The following is a 23,673-nucleotide window of genomic DNA, read 5'->3' as shown; positions in this document are numbered from 1 at the left end:
TGTGAAAATCCGACACTCCTTTGTCGTACGCTGTCCACATTGCTCCCATCCACTGTGAAAATCGTACACTCCTCTTCTCTACAACACTCCCCAATCCACTACAGTCCACTGTGAGAATCGTACAATCCTCTGTTCTACAACTCTTACATTCCTACAGTCCACTGTGAAAATACTAAACTCCTCTGTTCTAGTCTTCACATTCCTACTGACCACTGTGAAAATTGCACACTCCTCTGTTCTACGCTAGCCACATTCCTACAGTCCACTGTGAAAATCCAACACTCCTTTGTCGTACAGTGTCCACATTGCTCCCGTCCACTGTGAAAATCGTGCATTCCTCTGTTCTACAACTCTCTCCACATTTCTACAGTCCACAGTGAAAATACTAAACTCCTCTGTTCTACACTATTCACATTCCTACATTCCACTGTGCAAATCCTACATTCCTCCGTTCTACACTCTCCACATTTGTACAGACCACAGTGAAAATTTTACACTCCTCTGTTCTACACTATTCACATTCCTACAGTCCAATGTGAAAATCCTACACTCCTCTGTTCTACACTCTCCACATTCCTGCAGCCCAATGTGAAAATCCAACACTCCTTTGTCGTACACTGTCCGCATTGCTCCCGTCCACTGTGAAAATCATACACTCCTCTTCTCTACAATACTCCCCAACTTCCTACAGTCCACTGTGAAAGTCCTACACTCCTCTGTTATACAACACTCTCCACTTTCCTACAGTCCACTGTTAAAATCCAACTCGCCTCTGCTCTGCATTCTCCACATTCCTGCTGTGAAAATCCTACAGGCCTCTCTTCTACCCTCTCCAGTTTCCAATACACCACTGTGAAAACTCTACTCTCCTCTGTTCTACAACACTCCCCAAGTTCCTACAATAGACTGTGAAAATCCTATACTCCTTTTCTCTACAACACTCCCCAATATCCTACAATATACTGAATATCTTACATTCCTCTGTTCAAAACTCCCCAGATTCCTAAAGTCAACTGTGAAAAACCTACACTCCTCTGATCTACAACAATCTCCACATTCTTAAAGCCCACTGTGAAAGACTACAGTCCTCTGCTCTACACCCTGCACATTCCTACAGTCCAATGTGAAAATCCTAGTCTCCTCCGTTCTACACTCTCCACATTCCTACAGACCACTTTTTTTTTATTACAAAATCCTTTATTACAAATTTCGGTGCTATACAATATATACAAAACAGTGGCAAACACAATTACTGCACTACAAATAGACAATAGACATTACACCAGAATGTTGCCATCTCTATCCACGATGGCATATACACCCCGCGGAGCCCAACGGTCTCGAAACTCCTCCAAGGCCACTGTGGACTGCGCGTGTTCCTTTTCAATAGTTACCCGAGCACGAACATACCCCCTAAGAAATTTTACACTCCTCTGCTCGACAACACTGTGCACATTCCTACAGTCCACTGTGAAAATCTGACACTCCTTTGTCGTACACTGTCCACATTCCTACAGTCCAAAGTGAAAATCCTACACTCCTGTGTTCTACACTCCCCATGTTCATAGAGACCACTGTGAGAATCCTACACACCTCTGTTCTACACTCCACAGGTTGCTACAATTCATTGAGAAACCCTACACTCCTCTTCTCTACAACACTCCCCAAGTTCCTACAGCCCACTGTAAAAATACTAACCTCCTCTGTTCTACACTCTCACATTCCTACAGTCCACTGTGAAAATCCAACGCTCCTCCGTTCTACACTCTCCACATTCCTAAAGTCCAAAGTGAAAATCCTACACTCCTCTGTTCTACAACACTTTCCAGATTCCAGCAGTCCACTGCAAAATTCCTATACTCCTCTGTTCTACACTCTTCACATTGCTCCCGTCCACTGTGAAAATCTTACAATCCTCTGCTCTACACCCTCAAAGTTCCTACAGTCCAAAGTTAAAATCCTACCCTCCTGTGTTCTAAACTCTGCACGTTCATACAGACCACTGTGAAAATCCTACTCTCTTCTGTTCTACAGCACTCTCCACATTTCTACAGTCCACTGTGAAAATACTGAACTCCTCTGTTCTACACTCTTCACATTCCTACTGACTACTGTGAAAATTTCACAGTCCTCTGTTCTACACTCGCCACATTCCAAAAGTCCACTCTGAGATTCCTGTACTCCGCTGTTCTACAACACTCCCCAAGTTCCTACAATACTCTGAGAATCCTACATTCCTCTGTTCTGCACTCTCCACATTGCTCTCGTACACTCTGAAAATCTTACAATCCTCTGCACATTGCTACAGCCCACCGTAAAAATCCTACATTCTTTTGTTCTAAACTCTCCACATTCCTACAATCCACTGAGAAAATCCTAAACTCCTCTGTTCTAATCTCTCCACATTCCAACAGTCCACTGAGAAAATCCTAAACTCCTCTGTTCTAAACTCTCCACATTTCTACAGTCCACTGAGAAAATCCTAAACTCCTCTGTTCTAAACTCTCCACATTTCTACAGTCCACTGAGAAAATCCTAAACTCCTCTGTTCTAAACCCTCCACATTCCTAGAGTCCAATGTGAAAATCCGACACTCCTCTGTTCTAAACCCTCCACATTCCTAGAGTCCAATGTGAAAATCCGACACTCCTTTGTCCAACACTGTTCACATTAGATGAAGGCATTGAGAATAACATCAGCAAGTTTGCTGATGATACTAAGCTGGGTGGCAGTGTGACATGTGATGAGGATGTTAGGAGAATTCAGGGTGACTTGCATAGGCTGAGTGAGTGGGCAGATACTTGGCAGATGACGTTTAATGTGAATAAGTGTGAGATTATCCACTTTGGGAGGAAGAACAGGAAGGCAGATTATTATCTGAACGGTGTAAAGTTAGGTAAGAGATCTTGTAGTCCTTGTTCATCAGTCACTGAAGGTGAATGAGCAAGTGCAGCAGGCAGTGAAGAAGGCTAATGGAATATTGGCCTTTATTACAAAGGGAATTGATTACAAAAGCAAGGAAATCCTTTTGCATTTGTACAGAGCCCTGGTGAGACCACACCTGGAGTATTGTGTACAGTTTTGGTCTCTGGGGTTAAGGAAGGACATCCTGGCTGTAGAGGAAGTGCAGTGTAGATTCACGAGGTTAATTCCTGGGATGTCCGGACTGTCTTATGCAGAGAGGTTAGAGAGACTGGGCTTGTACATGCTGGAATTAAGGAGATTGAGAGGGGATCTGATTGTAACACATAAGATTATTAAGGGATTGGACAAGATAGAGGCAGGAAATATGTTCCAGATGCTGGGAGAGTCCAGTACCAGAGGGCATGGTTTGAGAATAAGGGGTAGGTCATTCAGGACAGAGTTAAGGAAAAACTTCTTCTCCCAGAGAGTTGTGTGGGTCTGGAATGCACTGCCTCGGAAGGTAGTGGAGGCCAATTCTCAGGATGCTTTCAAGAAGGAGCTAGATAGGTATCTTATGGATAGGGGAATCAAGGGATATGGGGACAAGGCAGGAACCGGGTATTGATAGTAGATGATCAGCCATGATCTCAGAATGGCGGTGCAGGCTCGAAGGGCCGAATGGTCTACTTCTGCACCTATTGTCTATTCCTACAGTCCACTGTGAAAATCCTACACTCTTCTGTTCTACACTCTCAACGTTTCTACAGTCCAAAGTGAAAATCCTACACTCCTCTGTTCTACAACACTCCCCAACTTCCTACAATACACTGAAAATCCTACAAACCTCTGTTCTACACTCTCCACGTTCCTACAGTCCAAAGTGAAAATCCTACACTCCTCTGTTCTACAACACTCTCCACATTCCTACAATCCATTGTGAAAATCCTACAGACATCTGTTCTGCACTCTCCAGTTTCCTATAGTCCACTGTGAAAATTGTACACTCCTCTGTTCTACAAGAATCTCCACATTCCTACAGTCCACTGTGGAAATCCTACACTGCTCTGTTCTGCACTCTCCACTTGTCCTGGGTGAGAGGGAACTTAATGATCGATGTTGTCTTTTTGAACTCCCCACTTTGTATTTGGGGACGGGCTGGCCTCATCTGTTTACTGGGTTTATTCCTTTTCAGCTTCCTCAGCTGGAATCTTTAATAGCATGTGCCTCGAACATAATCAGGATGGGATAAAAGGGAGTGAGGGAAGCAGTAGAAAGATTAGATCAAAGATTAAATTTAGAAGATTAAAGATTGGCTTTATTTGTCACACGCACACCGAAGCTCCTGATTAAGGGTTTCAGCCCGAAACGTCGTCACTACCTCCTCCCATAGATGCTGTCTGGCCCTCTGAGTTCTGCCAGCATTTTGTGTTTTTTAAGCATACAGTAAAATGCTTCATTCACAATAAATGACAAGCACAGTCTGAGGATGTGCTGGGGGCAGCCTGAAAGTGTCAACATGCTTCCAGTGCTAACATAGCTTACCCACAAGTTACCAACCCTAACCCTCTTTGGAAAGCACCTGGAGGAAACAGTGGTTACGTATAAACTCCTCACAGGCAGCGGCAGAATTGAACCCAGTCCACTGTCTGTAAAGCAATATGCTAACTGCCACACTACCATGAAGTGTGGGGGCGAGGGAGAGCTGAACACACCTCTGGATGCACTCTATTTATCACTCTTTGTTCCACCCACATGTTACTGCTACCTAGTCCCAGTTATTTCTCTCCTACGCAGGTCTGATGAAGGATCCCTGATTTGAAACATCAACTGTTTCCTCTGCACAAATGCTGCCCGACTTGCTGAGTATTTCCAGCATTTTCCATCATCTGTTTTTATATCAGGTTGTGTCAGTATTTCTACCTGTATACATCTGATATGTTAGGCAGGTCCTTCTATTAAAAATGCATGATACAGACCAAGAAATTTAACGCAATTGTAACTGCCACCATTAAGCCATATTGACGCGTCCTATCGCAGACATTCCCTTTGTTCTACTCCTCCACCAGCCCCCACACCTTCTCTCCTACCGAACTCGAACTTGTGTCTTCCTTTCCCAGTTTCAATGAGGGCTTACAGAGCTGAAGCATTGGCTCTCTTTTTTTCACAAATGTTACCTGACCTGCACTTTGCGGTTTGTATCATTGACAGAAACCTGAGATCCAAGGAAGACCCAACACTCTCTGCTAATGTTCTATCTAGCACCCTGACAGATGCAATCAGTCTTGTGAACTGCTGCCTAATTGAAACATTGACATATCGACAGTCTCACACTCATGCTGATAGATCATTCCACATGCCGCACTCAGGCATAAACCCACATTCAATTATTTTGCTGGCCTGACATGTTCAAGGACCAACACATCACTCATTCCCAGTGCCACATGTGAATTGCCTTTCTGTTAGGTCGATTTCTAACTTTGAACACTTCAAAGACTTACATTCAGGATTGTTTAATATAATTTCTGATACACAAGTGTAAAGGAGAATGAAATAATTATTTCTCTGGATCTGATGCAGTGAAAATAAAGCAATAAGATGAACACAATAATAAAAGAAACCACAATAAATATAAATACATTAGATAGCTTATATACAGAGATTGATTGTATGCCCATAAAGTGACACTAGGCACAGGAGTGTCTGTGCATTAGGTGACGGACAGGAAATGATAAAGTTCATCATGGGGTGAAGGGGCAGGTTAGTGAGCGGAGGTGTCAGTCTTACTGCTTGGGGAAAGTAACTGTTTTTGAGTCTGGTAGTCCTGATGGATGCGATCATACCTCGCCCCTGATGGGAACAGGACAAGCAGTCCACAAGCGGGATGGGTGGGATCCTTCATGGTATTGTTGGCCTTTCCTGGCAGTTTTCCATATACACATGCACACACAGGCTGCCTGCACATGGGCACAAGCATGGATACATTACACACACAGCTGAGCATATACGTGCATGTATATGTCATCAGGCTGATCAACACCTCCTCCTGATACCATCACAACATACATATCACCTAGCGTCACGTTAGGTCCATACAACCAGTCTATTTACACTATATAACAGACACTCATACATTGTGTTTTATAGGACAGCTTTAAAATTGATATTTATTGTGTTTTTAATGTTTATTGTATTTTTATGCTGCATTGAATCTGGAGTAACAATCATTTCATTCTCCTTTATTGAAGAATGGCAATAAGCAATCATAAATCTGGAATTTGTGGGCTACAAGCATATCCACACACGAGCCCATAAGTTTGCACACTCATACAAAATTGCACATGCAATCAAACGTGATGTGTGTAGGCACACACAAGCATAGCCACGCAGCCGTGCAGATCTGCAGGTTCACACGTGCATGCACACACATAAATGTCCATGCATATGTGCATGCATGCACCTACCAAGTGAACATGTTCACGGTCCTGATTTACACATGTACATTGATCAACATGTACACATGCTCATGTGATTTTTCATTTTTAGAATCTTTTTATTGGTACATAATCTTCTACAGCTATAGAATGATACAAAACTTCAACAGATTAATATGTACACAATTAATAAAGCTGAAGGAAAAAAAAGCTGATCGTAATATATAAAAATGGAAAAAAAAATTATATATAGGAAGGAAAAAAAAGAACCCTGTCTAACTAGGGAAAAAAACCCACTGACTACAAAAAAAACCCATTAGGAATCAACCCTCCAGACTAATACGTTTAACCATCATCTAAATGTATAAAGAAAAAGAGTAATCAATTGCCAATTCATATTTATAAAAAAAATTAAATTGGAAGGAAAACATATGGAATATTTGGCAAAAGAACCCCATCTTCTCTCAAAATTGAATTGGGGTTCAAAAGTTCTACTTCTAATTTTTTCCAAACTGAGACATAACATTACTTGAGAGAACCATTCAATTAATGTAGGGGAAGAGATATCTTTCTATTTTAATAAAATAGCCATGTCTTCCAATAACATGCTCTTGCAAACACAGGTGACCTACCCATATACATGCAGACTAGTATATGTGTGCATACATCCATAAAAGTATTCAGTTGCACATGCTTAAGTATGCACATAGGTTTGTTCGGGCCATTGGGGAAGATTTAAAATAATTTCTCAAGAGGATGGCACCTGGAAGGATGGGGCAGTTGATATATACAAGTAGATGGCAGTGTGTAATGAGAGTGTGAGGGAGGACGGGGGGATGAAAAGGCAAAGTTGCAGGGAGTAGAATGAGCTGAAGTGGAACATGGGGGTAAAATGAAAAAGGGAGATGAATTCAGGACTGAAGGTGTTATATTTGAATGCATGTGGTATATGGAATAAGGTAGATCTTCTAGTGTAGTTAGAGATTGGCAGGTATGACATTGTGGGCATCACTGAGTTGTGGCTGAAAGATCATAGTTGAGAGCTTTATGTAAAATTTTATTTTCAGCAGGAGAGAAGGTGTGGTGGGGAGGAGTAGAACAAAGGGAATGTCTGCGATAGGACGAGTCAAGGATACACAATGTAGTGAAAGGACTGGCAAGTAGGTAGAGTGGGTTGGCTGGCTCTTTTGGTAAGACAAATGAAATCAAATCCTTAGAAAGAGGTGACATTGCATTGGAAGATATAGAATCCTTGTGCATAGAATTAAGAAACAGCAAAGGTAACCCTGGTAGGAGTTACATGCAGGCCTCTGAACAGTAGCCAGGATGTGGGATATAAATTACAATGAGAGTAAGAAAATGCTCGTCAAAAGGGTAATGTCATGATAGCCTTAGGGGCTTTCAACATGCAGGTTGATTGGAAAATTCAGCATGATGCTGGATCCAAAAGGGGCAATTCGTAGAAAGTCTACGGGATTTTTTTTTAGAAATGCTTGTGGTTGGGTAAAAGGAAACTAGGGGAAAGGGAATTTTTGATTGGGTGTTGTGTAATGAACCTCATTTGATTAGGAAGCTTAAGGTAAAGGGACCATTAGGAGACTGATCATAATGTGAAAGAATTCACCCTGTAGTTTGAGAGGGAAAAGATAAGTTAGACGAGTCAGTATTAGAGTGGAGTAAAGAAAGTTATAGAGGCATGAGAGAGGAGCTGGCCAAAGTTGATTGGAAGAGGACATTAGCCAAAATCACAGTAGAATAGCAATGGCTGGATTTTATGAGGGCAATTCAGAAGGTGCAGGATAGATACATCCCAAAGATGAAGAAGTATTCTAAAGTGAAGATGGGGCAATTCTGCTGACAAGGGAAGTCAAAGTCAGCATTAAAGGAAAAGAAAGGGAATATAATATAGCCAAAATTAGTGGGAAGTTAGATTAGGGAACTTTTAAAAACCAACAAAAGGCAAATAAAAAAACCCAACAAAAATAGAGAGAAGGTGAGATATGAAGGGAAGATAGCCAATAATATAAAAGAGGATACAAAAAGCTTTTTCAGATATAAAAGAAAGGCAAGAATGGATATCGGACTGCTGGAAGATGACACTAGAAATGCAGTAGTATGGAACAAAGAAATAGCAGATGAAATTAATAAGTATTTTGTGTCAATTTTCACCAAGGAAGACACTAGCAATATGCTGGAAGCTGGAGAGTGTCAGGGAGCAGAAGTGAGTGCAGCTGCTGTTACTAGGGAGATGGTGCTGGGGAAGCTGAAAAGTCTGAAGGTAGGTAAGTCACCCGCACCAGATGGACGACACCCCAGGGTTCTCAAGGAGGTGGCTGAAGAGATTGTGGAGGTATTAGTAATGATCTTTCAAGAATCACTAGAGTCTGGAATGGTTCCAGAGGTCTGGAAAATTACAAGTGTCGCTCTGCTCTCTAAGAAGGGAGGGAGGCAGAAGAAAGGAAATTGGCCAGTTAGCCTGACTTCAGTGGTAGGGAAGATGTCGGAGACCATTATTAGGAATCAGGTATCGGGGTATTTGGAGGCACATGATAAAATACACAAAGTTAGCACGGTTGCCTTAAGGGGAAATCTTGCCTGACCAATCTGTTGCAATTCTTTGATGGAATAACGGGCAGGATAGGCAAAGGAGAATTGCTTGATGTTGCTTACTTAGATTTTCAGAAGGCCTTTGACAAGGTGCTGCAGACGAGGCTGCTGAACAAGATAAGAGCCCGTGGTATTACAGGAAAAACACTAGCATGTATAGAAGATTGTCGGACTGGTAGGAGGCAAAGAGTGGGAATAAAGGGAGCCCTTTCTAGTTGGCTGCCTGTCACTGGGTGTGCTTCTTGTCATGTGGTATGCCAATGATTTGGATGATGGAATTGATGCCTTTGTGGCCAAGTTTGTGGATGATACGAAGATAGTGGAGGGGCAGGTAGTGTTGAAGAAGCAGGGGGTCTGCAGAATGACGTAGACAGATTGGAGAAATGGGAAAACATGTGACAGATGGAGTATAGTGTGTGGTCATGCACCTAGGTAGAAGGAATAAAGGTATAGACTTTGTCCTAAATGGGGAGAAAATTCAAAAATCAGAGATGCAAAGAGACTTGTGAGTGCTTGTGCAGGATTCCCTGAAGGTTCATTTACAGGTTGAGTCAGTGGTAAGGAAAGCAAATGCAATGCTAGCATTCATTTCAAGCGAGCTTGAATATAAGAGCAAGGATGTAATGGTCCTGTTGTAGGCATTGGTTATGACCTACTTGGAGTATTGTGAGCAGGTTTGGGCCCTCTATCTAAGCAAAGATGTGCTGGCGTTGGAGGGGGTCCAGAGGAGGTTCATGAGAATGATTCCAGGAATGAAAGGGTTAATGTATGAGGAGTGTTTATTGGCTCTGGGCCTGAACGCACTGGAGCTCAGAAGATTGAGGGGGAAACCTGTCAAATGTTGAAAGAGTGGATATAGAGAGGGTGTTTCCTATAGTGGGTGAGTCTAGGGCCAAAGGACACCGCCTCAGAATTGAGAGTTGTCTATTCAGAACAGAGATGATGAGGAACTTCTTTAGCTAGAGGGTAGTAAATTTGTGAAACTTATTGCCACAAACTGTTGTGGAGGCCAAGTAATTGGGTATATTTAAAGCAGAGGCTGATTTTGATTATTAAGGCTGTCGAAAGCTACAGGACAAAAGCAGGAGAATAGGATTGAGAGGGATAAAAAAGCAGCCATGATGGAACGGAGGATCAAACAATGGGCTGAATGGCCTAATTCTGCTCCTAGGTATTACGGTCTCATACATGAACACAGATCCAGTATACACATGCGTGCAGAGGTTGGCACACATTACGAACGCCAAATGTACATGCATAAGTGTCAGAATTGCGCACACACATGCATTTGCACACTCATGTCTCCATATATTCATACACACACATGCGCAATTGCACAAATATATGAACACAAGTACATATATATGAACTGGCACATAAATACTCATATACGGGATAAGCACATAATTATAAACACACACAAACACACACACACACACACACACACACACACACACACACACACACACATATGCATTATCGCACAGATGACCTGCTGTAATTAATTAATTCATTCATTCAGTATGAAACAGGAACAAAGCCAAACCACAAACTTTCCTTTGCTTATTTTTTGACCCAAGTAGAAGCTGGTTCGGACATTGAGAAGACCGCTCACCTGCAGAGACGAAGAAGATGCCGGCACTGAGGATGATGTTGTGTCGGGTCTTGTAGAACTCGCTGGCCGCGATGCAGAGTCCACCCATGAAGAGCAGGATGACGCTGAGGATGGGGAAGATGCTGGATGCTCGGACAGCGCCTGCGGTGCGAAGAGGACGGGATTGAGAGGGGGGACCGGTAAACGGGAGCAAGAGAGGAAAGCAGAGCGCCTTGAAGCCGGGGGTGAGGGGTGAGATCGGGGAGGAACAGAGTATCCAGGTTGGACAACGGACAGGCGAGTATCACATAGACAATGACGGAAAGAATCACAGACATATAACAGAGAAAGAGTGAGGAAGTAAAGATAAACATTAAAAAGGGGACATGAAGATGAAAGTACACATGTAAACCAAGAAATGCTGAGAGATTTTGTATTCTGTTACAAGCCTTGAACAGTCTACCAAGTTAGGGATACAGCATGATTATAAGCCTTTTCTACCCAACGATCCTTGGCTGCCCAATTACACCCATGTGACCAATTAGCCTACTAACCGGTACGTCTTTGGAATGTGAAAGGAAACTGGAGCACCCAGAAGAAACCCATATGGTCACGGGGGTGAGGGAGGGGGTACACGTACAAACTCTTTGCAGACAGCAGTGGGAATTGAGCTGACAGAGTAATAGTGTAATGCTATCCACTATGCATTGTATACTCCCCACTTTCAACTGCAATATTTATCAAATAAGGCTGTCAAAATTATAAAGAATAGGCTCCTGCCCTGTTGAAAGGCTATTGCTTTGAAAGGGTAACACTCTCTCTTTCTGTGCAGACCTGGTCAAAATTGCTGAGTTCTTACTGAAAGTTTTCTTGTACTTCCGAGTTACCGGCATCTGCGGTATTTTAGTTTTGACTCCTTTCCCTCACTTTACTCCACTTTATCCAGTCTTCCCAGGAGTTTGTATAAATAGCCTCCAGTTGGGACTGAGCCAGAGTGAATAGCACTGGATGGCAGGGCAAAGAGTAAGGGGTGGGCTGTTCAGGAATGTGGTAATTGCCATGAGCCCTGCCGGCCTGTGCACCTGTAGTTGTTAATTATTGTCTCATCTAGAATCATTAATTCCTTGCACTTCCCGTTTAATTGTGTCAAGTCTATTTTGACTGGCACGGGTTTTCCGCGCACTGTGATTATTTAAAGGGGACTCCTGATTAGCGCTTATTGCAGGGTCTTTGTTTCTTGAGGATGTTTCATCTCGTGGTGTTGCTCAGTTGAGCCACCAATATTCTGACGGAATTCCAACGTATAAGCATTTGTTTCCTTCTCCACACAGGAGTCTGTTATTCTTCCGCACCTGGGTTCAGTTGTTGCCAGCACACACGTGACAGATAATGGCAGTAAGCCAGGAAGTCTCCGTCCCAGAGCTTATAGATGTGGAGCCATTGAGTACATCAGAGGGAATGGGAAATTAGCTGGGAAAGTGGACAAGGTTCAGGATCCAGTATGATCTTTCGGAATGGTGGAGAACACCTGAGAGGACATGCAGTCACCTCCTGCTCTGATCACTAACCCGTGAACATAAATTCCCCTTTGTTACTCACCTGCTGTGGGGCAATTTACAGCAACCAATTAACCTTATTCTGGCTTCTGTCCCCTCCATTTCCAGTCCTGGTGAAGAGTATCGGCCCGATACATCGGCTGTTTATTCCCCTCCATACATGCTGCCTGACTTGCTGAGTTCCTCCAGCGTTTTGTGTGTGTGGTGCTTTAGATTTCCAGCATCTGCACAATCTCTTGAGCACCAACTAACCTACAACCATTTTGCTGTTCTTTGGGATGTGGGAGGAAACCAGGGAGCACCTGGGAGGAATCCACACAGATGGAGAACGTGCAAACTCCGCACAGATAGCATAAGAGGCCAGGATTGAACTTGGGTCCCCAGTGCTATGGGGCAACGCCTCTACTAATTTCATCACTGTGCCACCCACAAGGTCTCCTCCTGCCTTTGTAGCCATGTGCTCCTGTGCAACGACCCGCAGAGGAATAAGGAGTAGGGATTTTATTTGTATTTTTATTCAGATTCAGCACATTAATCGGCCCTTCAGCCCAATTAGCCTGTGCTGCCCACTTACACCCGTGTGGCCAATTATCCTACTAACTTGTACATCCTTGGACAAGAGACAATAGGTGCAGGGGTAGGCCATTTGGCCCTTCGAGCCAGCACCACCATTCAATATGATCATGGCTGATCATTCACAATCAGTACCCCATTCCTGCCTTCTCCCCATATCCCCTGAGTCTGCTATTTTTAAGATCTCTATCTAACTCTTTCTTGAAAACATCCAGAGAACTGGTCTCCACTGCCTTCTGAGGCAGAACATTCCATAGATCCACAACTCTCTGGGTGAACAAGTTTTTCCTGAACTCCGTTCTAAATGGCCTACCCCTTATTCTTAAACTGTGGCCTTTGGTTCTGGACTCCCCCAACATCGGGAACATGTTTCCTTCCTCTAGCGTGTCCAATCCCTTAATAATCTTATATGTTTCAATCAGATCCCCTCTCATCCTTCTAAATTCCAGTGGAACGTGGAAGGAAACCAGAGAGCTTGAAATAAACCTGCGTGGTTTGATATTATGGTGCTTGCCAGACTTGGCAATTAGCTGGCAGACGTTTCACCTCCAGTCGAGGTGACATCCTCAGTACGCAGTTGTTGGTGTTTCCCAAACCTGCACACTGAGGGACATCACCTCGACCGGAGATGACGTCTGCCAGCCAATTGCCGAGCTCAGCAAACACTGCAACATCAAACACCTCAACCCGAGCTACCGACATTCAGCACCATCCTAAATATCCAATCTCCTGACAGACGATGGCGGGAATTGAATGCAGGTTGCTGACATGGTAGTAACGTTACGCTACTGTGCTGGGAGGTGAGGCCGGATTTAGTAAAAGTAAATATTATAAACTTGGACTACTGATGCGGAGAGCTACACGGTAGCTGTGCCCATGATGATGTCACCCAGCGCCCAGGGATGGAACCTCCCATGGGATAGGCCAATCTCCAAGCCAGAACATTTCTGATATTCAATATTCCAAGCTGGGATCAGGGATTTCAAGAGGCTGATTTACAGGGGCAGAGCAGCATTACTAACAGAGCTGACTGCGTGTAGAGGTGAGCTGGTAGGGCTTCTCCCACCCTTTGTGGGTGCTGGAAATGGAAACTGGCCAGGGCTGGACATCAGCAGGGCTGAGCACTGTTCTCAGTCCTGAGTGCAGTGTGGGCCATTGAGAGCAGTAAGGTAAGATTTTACCCAAGCTCAGTTCATGTTCCATTGGAAGGATCGAGTCAAAGCTGAACTAAGTGGTAACAGTGTTAAAAGGATCTAATAAGGTGGATAAAGAGAAACGGTTTCCCCTGTTGAGGTTGAGGGCAGTAGGTGAGGGTAATCTGAATAAGAACTGATGCACCATCAATAACTCTCGGAGACGTGAGGTGAGATGTAGGCTTTTATTGGCTGGAAGAAAGAACAAGCAGCAAGTGACCACCACACAACATCCTGGAGACTGAGGAAGGGGCTGTTCCTCCAATCGCCTTTATACCGGGGTCTCTGGAAGGAGCCACAGGAGCAGTCAGCGGGGGGGGGGGGGGGGGGCGTGTCCAGACAGGTATATGTAGTTCACCACAAGAACTTCTATCAATATTGGAGCCCAGGCAGTTCTAGGTGACGTCAAAAGGTCCTCAAAACAGGAAGGATGGAGTGGAAAGGTTGAGAGTATAGGACCCGAGGGCACAGCCTCAGAACAGAGGGGTACCCTTTTAGAACAGAGATGAGGAGGGATTTCTTCAGCCAAAGAGTGGTAAATCTGTGGAATTTGTTGGCACAGATGGCTGTGGAGGCCAAGGGTCTATGTATATTTAAGGCAGAGATTGATAGATTCTTGATTAGACAGGGCATGAAGGGATATGGGGAGAAGGCAGGAGGAAATTGGATCAGCTATGATGAAATGACAGAGCAGACTCTGGCCTAATTTTGTTCCTATATCTTATGGTCTTAAGGTATTATAAGCACATGGATGAAAGAAAACTGAAGGGCTATGTGGGGAGGGAAGGGTTAGTATTCTGCCTTCTCTCAAGATGTTCTCTGTTTTCTTAAACTAGGCAGATTGGTAAACTTAGTCCCGGCAATAGTTGCAGTTTGAAGGTAGTTTTTATTGTTCACCGACATGTTACAGTATGCAAAGAACTGAGTAAAAAGACAGTACTTCTAGGCATCCTTACAAAAGATAGATTCAAATATTGATTAAAACTCCCTCAGTTTGTAAAGGTGCTTCTGACTAATGAATGAATAAATAAACAAGTGACTATAATGGCCGACCTGATGTCAAAGGTCAATTGCTTAGCAACGGAGTAATGAACAACAGCTGTAAACTTACAAGTAGGCAGTGAAATCTAGTAGCTAGAAATAAAATAGCAAACCAAATTGGGGGGGGGGAACAGAAAGATTGATATTAGAGTAGGCTAAACAGTAGGTTTGTACTGTGCTGTAATGTTCTAAGATCTATGTAAGTTTTTTTTACACATTTTGTGTTGGATGTGCACAACACACCTCCATGGGTGGTGACAGAGGCAGATACCTTAGGGACATTTAACAGATTCTTATAAAGGCACATGGATGATAGAAAAACGGAAGGCTAGGGTTAGATTGATCTTAGAATAGGCTAAAGGGTCAGGACAACATTGTGGGCTGAAGGGCCTGTACTGTTCTAAGTTCTATGTGGGAATGATTAGCAATTTTTACTGCATTACAGCACTGAGGGCCTGTTGGGGCTTCCACAGAACACACACACAGAAACAGGAGGCCGTCGATCTGTGCCAGCTCGTTCTGCTGTTCCTCATCGCTGATCAGATCAATCACCAACTGATCATCGCTGATCTCACCAACTGAGTTGGGACCAACTCAGTTCACCCAGGATCCCTGAATACACTTCCTGCCTTGTTAACGATCTGATGATAAGAATAAGCTTTAAAGAATAGCTTTGTTGACTTTATTTGCCACATGTACATCAAAACCTACCGTGAGATGCGTCGTTCTGCGTCAAATCAAATCAGCATAGATTAAGCTGGGCAGCCCGCAAGTGGCCACACACTCCTGTCCCACACAGGAGTAGCACGTTGTGTGCATGCTAACTTTGGACTGTGGGAGGAAACCAGAGCACCCGGAGGAAACCCACGTGGTCACGGGGAGAATGTACAAACTCCTTATAGGCAGCGTCAGGAATTGAACCCCGATCAGCGAAGGCTGGAGTGGTAAATCCATGATATCAGGATGTGCATTACCTTCCACTCTGGGACATACGGTGGTAGGGTGGCAGGATGGAGATACAACCCTACGAAGGAGGCATAAGGCTTTCTTTCCATCAACTCGCCTGCAGGTCCCCCTTGGTTGAGGTGGAGCATATGCTTAGCCCCCTGCCCCCGTCACACAAAGCCATGGGAGCAAGTGGTGGATGGTTGTATCACCAATCCTGGTGATGCAACCACTGCCGCCAGGCAGGCAATCTCTGAAGAGCATTGATCATGGCTGGGGTCACATCTGTGTTGTGAAGACACTGCACAGAAGGCGGCAATGGCAAACCAGCTCTGTAGAAAAACTTGCCCAGAGCAATCGTGGTCATGGAAAGACCACGATCGCTCACGCCATCCGACGCGGCACATAACGAACGACCGAACATTCAACGGAGTGCTTCGTTTGCGTCAAAGCAAACCGATGAGGATTGTGGTGAGGGCATCCCACACTGCTGGCACCATTGTAGCAAACCCACAACTCACTAACCCTAACCTGTAGGCCCTTGAAATGTGGGAGGAAACCGGAGCACCCATAGGAAACCCAGGCCGTCATGGGGAGAATATACAAATTCCTTACAGGTAGTGGCAGGATTCGAACTCTGATTTAACTTGCTGGCGCTGTAATGGTGTTACACTAACTGCTGCGCTGTCATGCTGCCCCAAGGCGTATAGAAGAGGGTTCAGTAAGAACTATGGAATGAATGTCTCAGGTCTTGGAATCTCGTTTCCCAGTTCCGATGAAGTATTGACTCTGTTTCTCCTTCCAGGGATGCTGTCCGTCCTGCTGAGAACTCTCAGCATCTTCTGATTTTATTGCTAATGTCTGAAAATTTTCTTCATGATCTTCACTTTCAGCTTCAATGGGAACTTCTTAAAGTTACTTGGATGAAAAAGAGAATGAAATTTTCAGGAAGGTGGGGAAGGGCAGCTAGGCGGGAGAATTAAACAGCTCGTTCAAGGACGTAGCACGGCAACGAAAGGACAGGCAGACTCCCAATGTGCTGTATTCAAGTAACAACTTGAGTTGTTAAATTGGCCAGGTGGAAACTCAGTTCAGTTCTGCTTTGGTTGTAACTATAAGACCATAGACCACTGACATAGCAGAAGAATTAAGCCATTGGTCTACTCTATCAAGTCTGCTCCGCCATTCAGTCATGGCTGATTTATTATCCCTCTCAACCCCATTCTCCTGCCTTCTCTCAGTAACCTTTGACACCCTTACTAATCAAGAACCTATCAACCTCCACTTTAAATATACCCAAAATGATTTGGCCTCCACAGCTGTCTGTGCCAATGAACCACACAGATTTACCAGCTTCTGGCTAAAGAAATTCCTCCTCATCTCTGCCCTCAAGGAACGCCCTTCCATTCTGAGGCTGTATCCTCTGGTCCTAGGCTCCCCCCACTACAGGAAACATCTTCTCCACATCCATTCTATCTAGGCCTTACAATATTTGATTGCTTTCCTCCACTTGTTCTTCTGAACTTGAGCGAGAATAGGCCCAGAGCCATCAGGCACTCTTAACATTCCAGCATGAGTCCCATGTGGACTGGGGCTGTGTGCCAAGTGTTGGGACACATTGAGTGTTTTGTTGTCAGATAGTCCAGAACAAACAGCAATGGTTGGCCTTGAGACAAGTATACTCATTAGCGGCAGTTGAGTGAGCTGACTCCTTGCGGTGAGTGAGGTAACTGAACCAGATAGATTGTCTATCTGTCTTGAAATTCAATCGCAGGCATTCCAGACGTGTATTATTCAATCAAATGTTGTCCCCTGGTGTAGACCACACCACATCCTCACATTTCCTCTCTATGCTGACTCCACCAGGTAAGCAGGAGCGGTGGGACAATAGATTCCTAGCCTGCGGCTTATCTAGACTCTGGGCCAGGAGGAGGCCATTCGCTGTTGTACCTTTCAGTTGGACCACTAGCTCACTTCCGTTAACCTGTCCTTGCCCTGTAATTTGCAACACTCTTGCCCAGTGAGTGCCTCGGAGCCCAAGCCAATGAACTACAGTCGCTGGAATTCTGAAATGATGTAAAAAATGTTGGAAATACTCAGCCGGTCGGGCAGCATCTGTGGAGAGTGAAACAGAGGCAATGTTTAAGGTCAAGGACCTCTGGTCATTGAGCTGTTTTACCTTTCCTTCTCAATCCATAGGTGACGCCTTGTCCACTGGGCACTTCCAGTGTTGTGTAAAGAGCTCCAATTGATTGCTCTGACTACAGTCAGAGTCACACCCTCAATGTTGTGTGAAGATGCTCACTTATCTCACAGCCTGACTCTAGTTTTGAAGTTGCGTCCGTCGGTTTTGAATGCTCATTCATTGAGGAGATGGTTTACCAGCCTCATCCCATTGAATCCTTGGACCATTCGATAAGATCATTGCTCAGTCTTCTGTGGAGGTCAATCACTTCAAGCTTCCTCATTTAACTCTTCATGTGCTGGTACTGGTCTGGTGAATCTGAGCTTTATCCAAGGCAAGTAACTCTTTCCTGAGTGTTAGGGCTTTTCTGATGGGTGATATCTCTGTTACCCAACACTGAAATGAAGCATTGATTGAAGATCTGCAGGGCGTACCCCGCAGTTGCATCTCACAGACCTAGCACCTTCGCCTCCAACCCAACATCGATTTCTCTGACTTTGGATCATTTCTCTTCCTCCCCTTCTCTCTTTACCCATTCCCTATACTGGCTCCGTTGTTACCTTCTCTTCTCATCACTCGCCTGTCACTTCCTTCTGATGCTCCCCCCACCTTCCCTTTCTCCCATGGTCCACTCTCCTCTCCTATCAGATTCCTTCTTCTTCAGCCTTATCGTTATATTATCCACCTATGATTGGGCAGGATGGTAATATAGTGGTTAGCACAACACTTTACAATAGAGGAGACCCGGGTTCGATTCCCGTTGCTGCCTGTAAGATGTTTGTACATTCTCCCTGTGACCATGTGGGCTTCCTCTGGGAGATCCAGTATCCTCCCACAGTCCAAAGACCTACTGATTGCTAGGTTACTTGGCTATTGCAAATTGTCCCATGATTACGCTGGGATTACTGGGTGGCGTGACTCAAAGGGCCAGAAGGATTTAAGATATATTCCGATGCTATCTCTCAATAAATAAAAAATACTCCCAGCTTCTCACTTCATCTCTCCTCCCCCACCCACCCTCCTTCCCTCTTAGCTTGTACTCCTTCCCCTCCCCCACCTTATTCTGGCTTCTTCCCCCTTCCTTTCCAGTTCTGATGAGGGGGGGGAGAGTGGGGGTGAGGAGAGAAAGGGGGAGAGATGCTGCCTGACCTGCTGAGTTTCCTCAGCATTTTGTGCAGAGTTAATTTCCCTATACTTTTTACTTTGAACTATAGTGGAGGAGTATCAGATTCCTTCTTCATCAGCCCGTTTCTTTTACTGCCCACCTGGCTTCCTTCCGGTAAAAAAAAATTCCTCCCCCCCCCCCCCACCTTCCCCTTTTCTTCTGTTCCCCACACTGGCCTCTTACCTCTTCTCACCTGCCTGGTGCCCTTCCTTCTTCCCTTTCTCCACTCTCCCCTCCAATCAGATTCCTTCCTTTCCAGCTCTTGACCTTTCCCACTCGTCTAGCTTCACTCATCACCTTTTAGCTTGACCTCCTTCCCCACCTTTTTATCCTGGCATCTCCCCCCCCACTTCCATTCCAGACCTGATGCTAGGTCACAGCCCAAAACATCAACCATTTATTCCTCTCCATGGATGCTGCCTGACCTACTGAGTTCCTCCAGCATTTTGTGTGTTACCTTGCACCCTTATTGTCCAACTGCACAGCAAGTGTAAGACTACATTCTGCATTCTATTATTACTTTTCCTTTGATGTACTGATGTGACAAGTATGGATGACGTGCAATCAGAGTTTTAAACTGTTCCTCAGTTCATGTGTCAATAATAAACTATTTCTCCAATGTTACCAACTTATCTCCTTTTTCCAAGGATGCTGAGGGAGGATTACTGGTCTGGCATATGAACACACCTTGCATGAGAACATCAAAAGTAGCAAGAAAAGGCCCTCGAGTTCTCTCCATCTTTATCGTTCTGATCCCCTTATTGACCTCAATTTGAAAAAAAATTCAGTGATGCAGCAGAGAGGGTAGAGAAGAAGTTTATCAGGATGCTGCCTGGTTTAGAAGGGGGTGTGTGCTATCGTAAGAGTTTGGATAAATTTGGATTGTTTCCTGTGGCACTCTGGAGGCTGATGGGAGATCTGATAGAGATTTACAAGATTATGAGAGGCACAGATAGAGTGGACAGAGAGTATCTGTTTCCCAGGGTTGAAATGTCTAATACTAAAAGGCATGCATTCTGAGAGGGGTAGGTTCATGGGGAATATGAGGGGCAAGTTTTTTACTCAGAGTGGTGGATGCCTGGAATGTGCTGCCTGGTATGGTGGTAGAGGCAAATGCATTAGAGGCTTTTAAGAGAGGTTTGGATAGACAGTTGGATGTGAGGAGGATGGAGGGATATGGACATGGAGTAGGTAGGAGGGATTAGTGTTTGGGTACTTGTGATTTGCTTTTTAGCTGGTTTGGTACAACATTGTGGGCTGAATGGCCTGTTCCTGTGCTGTTCCTATGTTCTATATTCTAGAGCCCCCACAGTCCTCTGATGTTTCTAACCCGTGGGGGCTGAATGGCCTAATTCTGCTCCCACGTCTTGAGGAAAGAAATTTCTTTTCATCATCTTAAACGGCTGACCCCTTTACATGGGTATAAGCCTCTTGGTTCTGATGCTCCACATCTCAGCATTTAGTACATTTCTGTGTTGCAATGAGGTGACCTCTCACTCATCTGAACTTCAATGAGTATAGACCTACCTTCTTCAATTAGTCTCCCTTAGATATCAGTCCTGTAAATTTTCACTTAAGGTCAACTTGTTCCTCCTTAAGTATAAAGACTAAATGTGGTTTCACCAAAACCATACTCATTCACGATAGGACTTCATCATTCTCAACACTGTGTTCCTGAGCCAAGTTCAGATTTATTGGCAGTTGGGTTAGGTTAGTTCTCGAGGCTGGAAGGATCCCACAATCTACACGATGAAAGGAATGGTCTGTGGTATTCCCTAGACTCCAGTTCCCAGATGAGAGTATATGGGGGAAGGATTTGAACCCACAACTGTTTGACACAGAGGGATCACTTTGGTAAAAGTTTGTTTCATCTTCTGTTGGGGATGGTTTGATTAATAGAGTCAGAGAATAGTACAGCACTGAAACAGGGCATTCAGTCCATTTAGTTCATGCCAAACTATTATTTTGCCAAGTCCCAATGACCAGCACCAGACTATACCTCTCCATGCTTCTCCCATCCAAACTTCTCTTAAATGTTGAAATCAAAACACTAGCATCTGGATTCACACTCTCACCACTCTCTGAGCATGTTTTTCCAGCTGGTCCAGATCTCACTGCAAGTTTTGAAAACCTTCCTTGCTGTCCAGTACCAATCACAGCGTCATCTACGAGGGCTGTGAGTGGTTGGGGGTAGGAGGAGGAGGAGTAATCAGAGGGGCACTGAAAGAGCAACATTTAAGATGGCATCCGCGGGCCTGACTGGGACCAGGAGTGGAAACTGGGGCTGACAGGACAATGCCCACGTGCCACCTTTTGGCTACAATTCCATTCAGGGATTGGGGTCCCAACTGTTTATCAATGCATTTCTCCAGCCTTTATGAGCTCACAACCCACATGGTTGGCCTTTGGCTAATGGACAGACATTCAACCAGTGGTCAGCTCTCACCAACAAGCAAACAGTTTCAGTATTGATTAGTATAGATGAGTACACAATGGCTAGCATGGGTGCAGAGGGGCAAAGGGCCTGTATGCCTATTTTATGACTCCATGGGGAGGACCTTTCCTTTCTCCCTTGCCTATTGTAAGTCTCTCTCAATTCCATTTAAAACCTGTGTAGCTATAAGGTCCATTACTTTGCAGTGTAGATAGGTGTCCACCATACAGGGTGTCCAGGGAAGGGCAGCTCCTCTGGTGAAAGGGCTTAGCTGGGGCAGCTCACTCACCTTCAGTCTGCACCATTCACTAAGCTCTCAACTGTGGCTTCAAGTAGCTGTCAGCATGCGATAGCGGCTACAACCCTGGCAGGCGGGCTAAACCAGGTGGGGGTAGGTGGTGGCCTCATACCCCTGTTAGAGAGGGACGTGCCTGTCCCAGCATGCAAGGTTAGATCTGGCGGACTGGATGGACGAGATCTACCGTGAGATGCAGTGGGCAGGAAGGTTGGACTATTACACTCCATGGGAGTAAAGGGCACGATGAGGCACAGAAGACGCCGTGTTTACCCACTGCAGCCAAGGAAGACCCCGGTTTGTGATGTTTATTCATTCCACTAGACCCTGACTTCTGAGGTCAAGAGAGTGAACTGCCACAGTGCAACAGCTTTTCCACTTCAAAAACTCTCCTGCACAGGCCTCCTGTCATCGTCGGACATGAAGGACGATCACCACCATACATCTAATGGTTAATACGCGATTGCACTACAAATACATGATTGCACTACATAAAACCATTAGGTGAGAGCTGACTGCCGTCAAAATGGATATTATGTTGGAAAGCAAGGTCGGTTATTTGTGTTAGTAATCTGGAACCCTGAGATAGCTTATAGATGGCACATTTCTGACTGAAGTCAGAAACACAATGAAATAGAAGCACAAGGAAATAATCAGAAACATGATGAAGTAGTCAGAACAACAATGAAATCAGAAATGTGATGAAATCAGAAACTCATTGAAATAGTCAGAAATCCGATGAAATCAGAAACACAATGAAATAGTCAGAAATCCGATGAAATCAGAAACGTGATGAAATCAGAAACACAATGAAATCAGAAACGTGATGAAATCAGAAATCCGATGACATCAGAAACGTGATGAAATCAGAAACACAATGAAATCAGAAACGTGATGAAATCAGAAACACAATGAAATCAGAAACGTGATGAAATCAGAAATACGATGAAATAGTCAGAGATGCGACAAAATCAGAAACACATTGAAACAGTCAGAAACACGGTGAAATGGTCAGAAATGCAAAAGGAGGCAAACTTACGTAAGAAGTATTCAGCCGCATCTGCTTCATAATCTGCGTCTTCCGGGAAGTGGTCAATCTGCTTACATAACCCTTTAAAGTTTCCTGTCCAATGAGAAACAGGGAGAAGTAAGTGAACTTTTCCTGCATGAGCAATTAGCACAGAGCCAGGGGAATGAACCCAGCAAGAAAAGGTTGGAAATACTCAGCAAATCTGGCAGCATCTGTGGAGGGAGAAAGCACAGAGGACAGGCCTTCCAACGGAACTAAGAATCGTTAACTATCAAACATTTTTTTCAGTTGCAGACAAGGTGTTGGGGTGGAGAGAATAAAGGGAAGGTCTATGATGTGGTGGAGAGACTAATGACCCGCATGGTGATGGTGGTGGGATGTGAAGATATGTTAATTGTAGCTGATTTATCTGGAGAAAGTGTAAATATACTCAATGGCCACATTACTAACTACCTCCTATACCTAATGAAGTGGCCACAGATTGTATGTTCATGGTCTTCTGCTGCTACAGCCCACCCACTTCAAAGTTCAATGTGTTGTGCATTCAGAGATGCTCTTCAGAGATGCCCAGTCACTGTTGTAACTGTTATTTGAGTTACTGTCACCTCCCTGTCTGCTTGAACCAGTCCGATCATTCTCCTCTAATCTCTCATTGACCAGGCATTGTCAACCGCAAAACTGAATTGAATTGTACTTGAATTAAATTGAATTGACTTTATT

At 44.5% G+C, this 23,673-nt stretch overlaps 1 protein-coding gene across 1 annotated transcript in view; it reads right to left on the bottom strand.

Annotated features, from left to right (window-relative positions):
• cacng2a (calcium channel, voltage-dependent, gamma subunit 2a) overlaps positions 1-23,673 on the bottom strand; it is a 238,838-nt gene that overhangs the window by 93,279 nt on the left and 121,886 nt on the right. The window contains exons 2-3 of the mRNA XM_059953573.1: positions 22,963-23,046; positions 10,558-10,698 (exon numbers count right to left, since the gene is read on the bottom strand). Of these exons, the coding sequence (XP_059809556.1) occupies positions 10,558-10,698; positions 22,963-23,046 (225 nt within the window). The remainder of the gene's footprint in view (positions 1-10,557; positions 10,699-22,962; positions 23,047-23,673) is intronic.

The sequence above is a fragment of the Hypanus sabinus genome, chromosome 29 (genome assembly GCF_030144855.1).
Source record: "Hypanus sabinus isolate sHypSab1 chromosome 29, sHypSab1.hap1, whole genome shotgun sequence".
Classification (NCBI taxonomy): Eukaryota; Metazoa; Chordata; class Chondrichthyes; order Myliobatiformes; family Dasyatidae; genus Hypanus; species Hypanus sabinus.
This window is presented reverse-complemented; position numbering and strand designations above follow the sequence as displayed.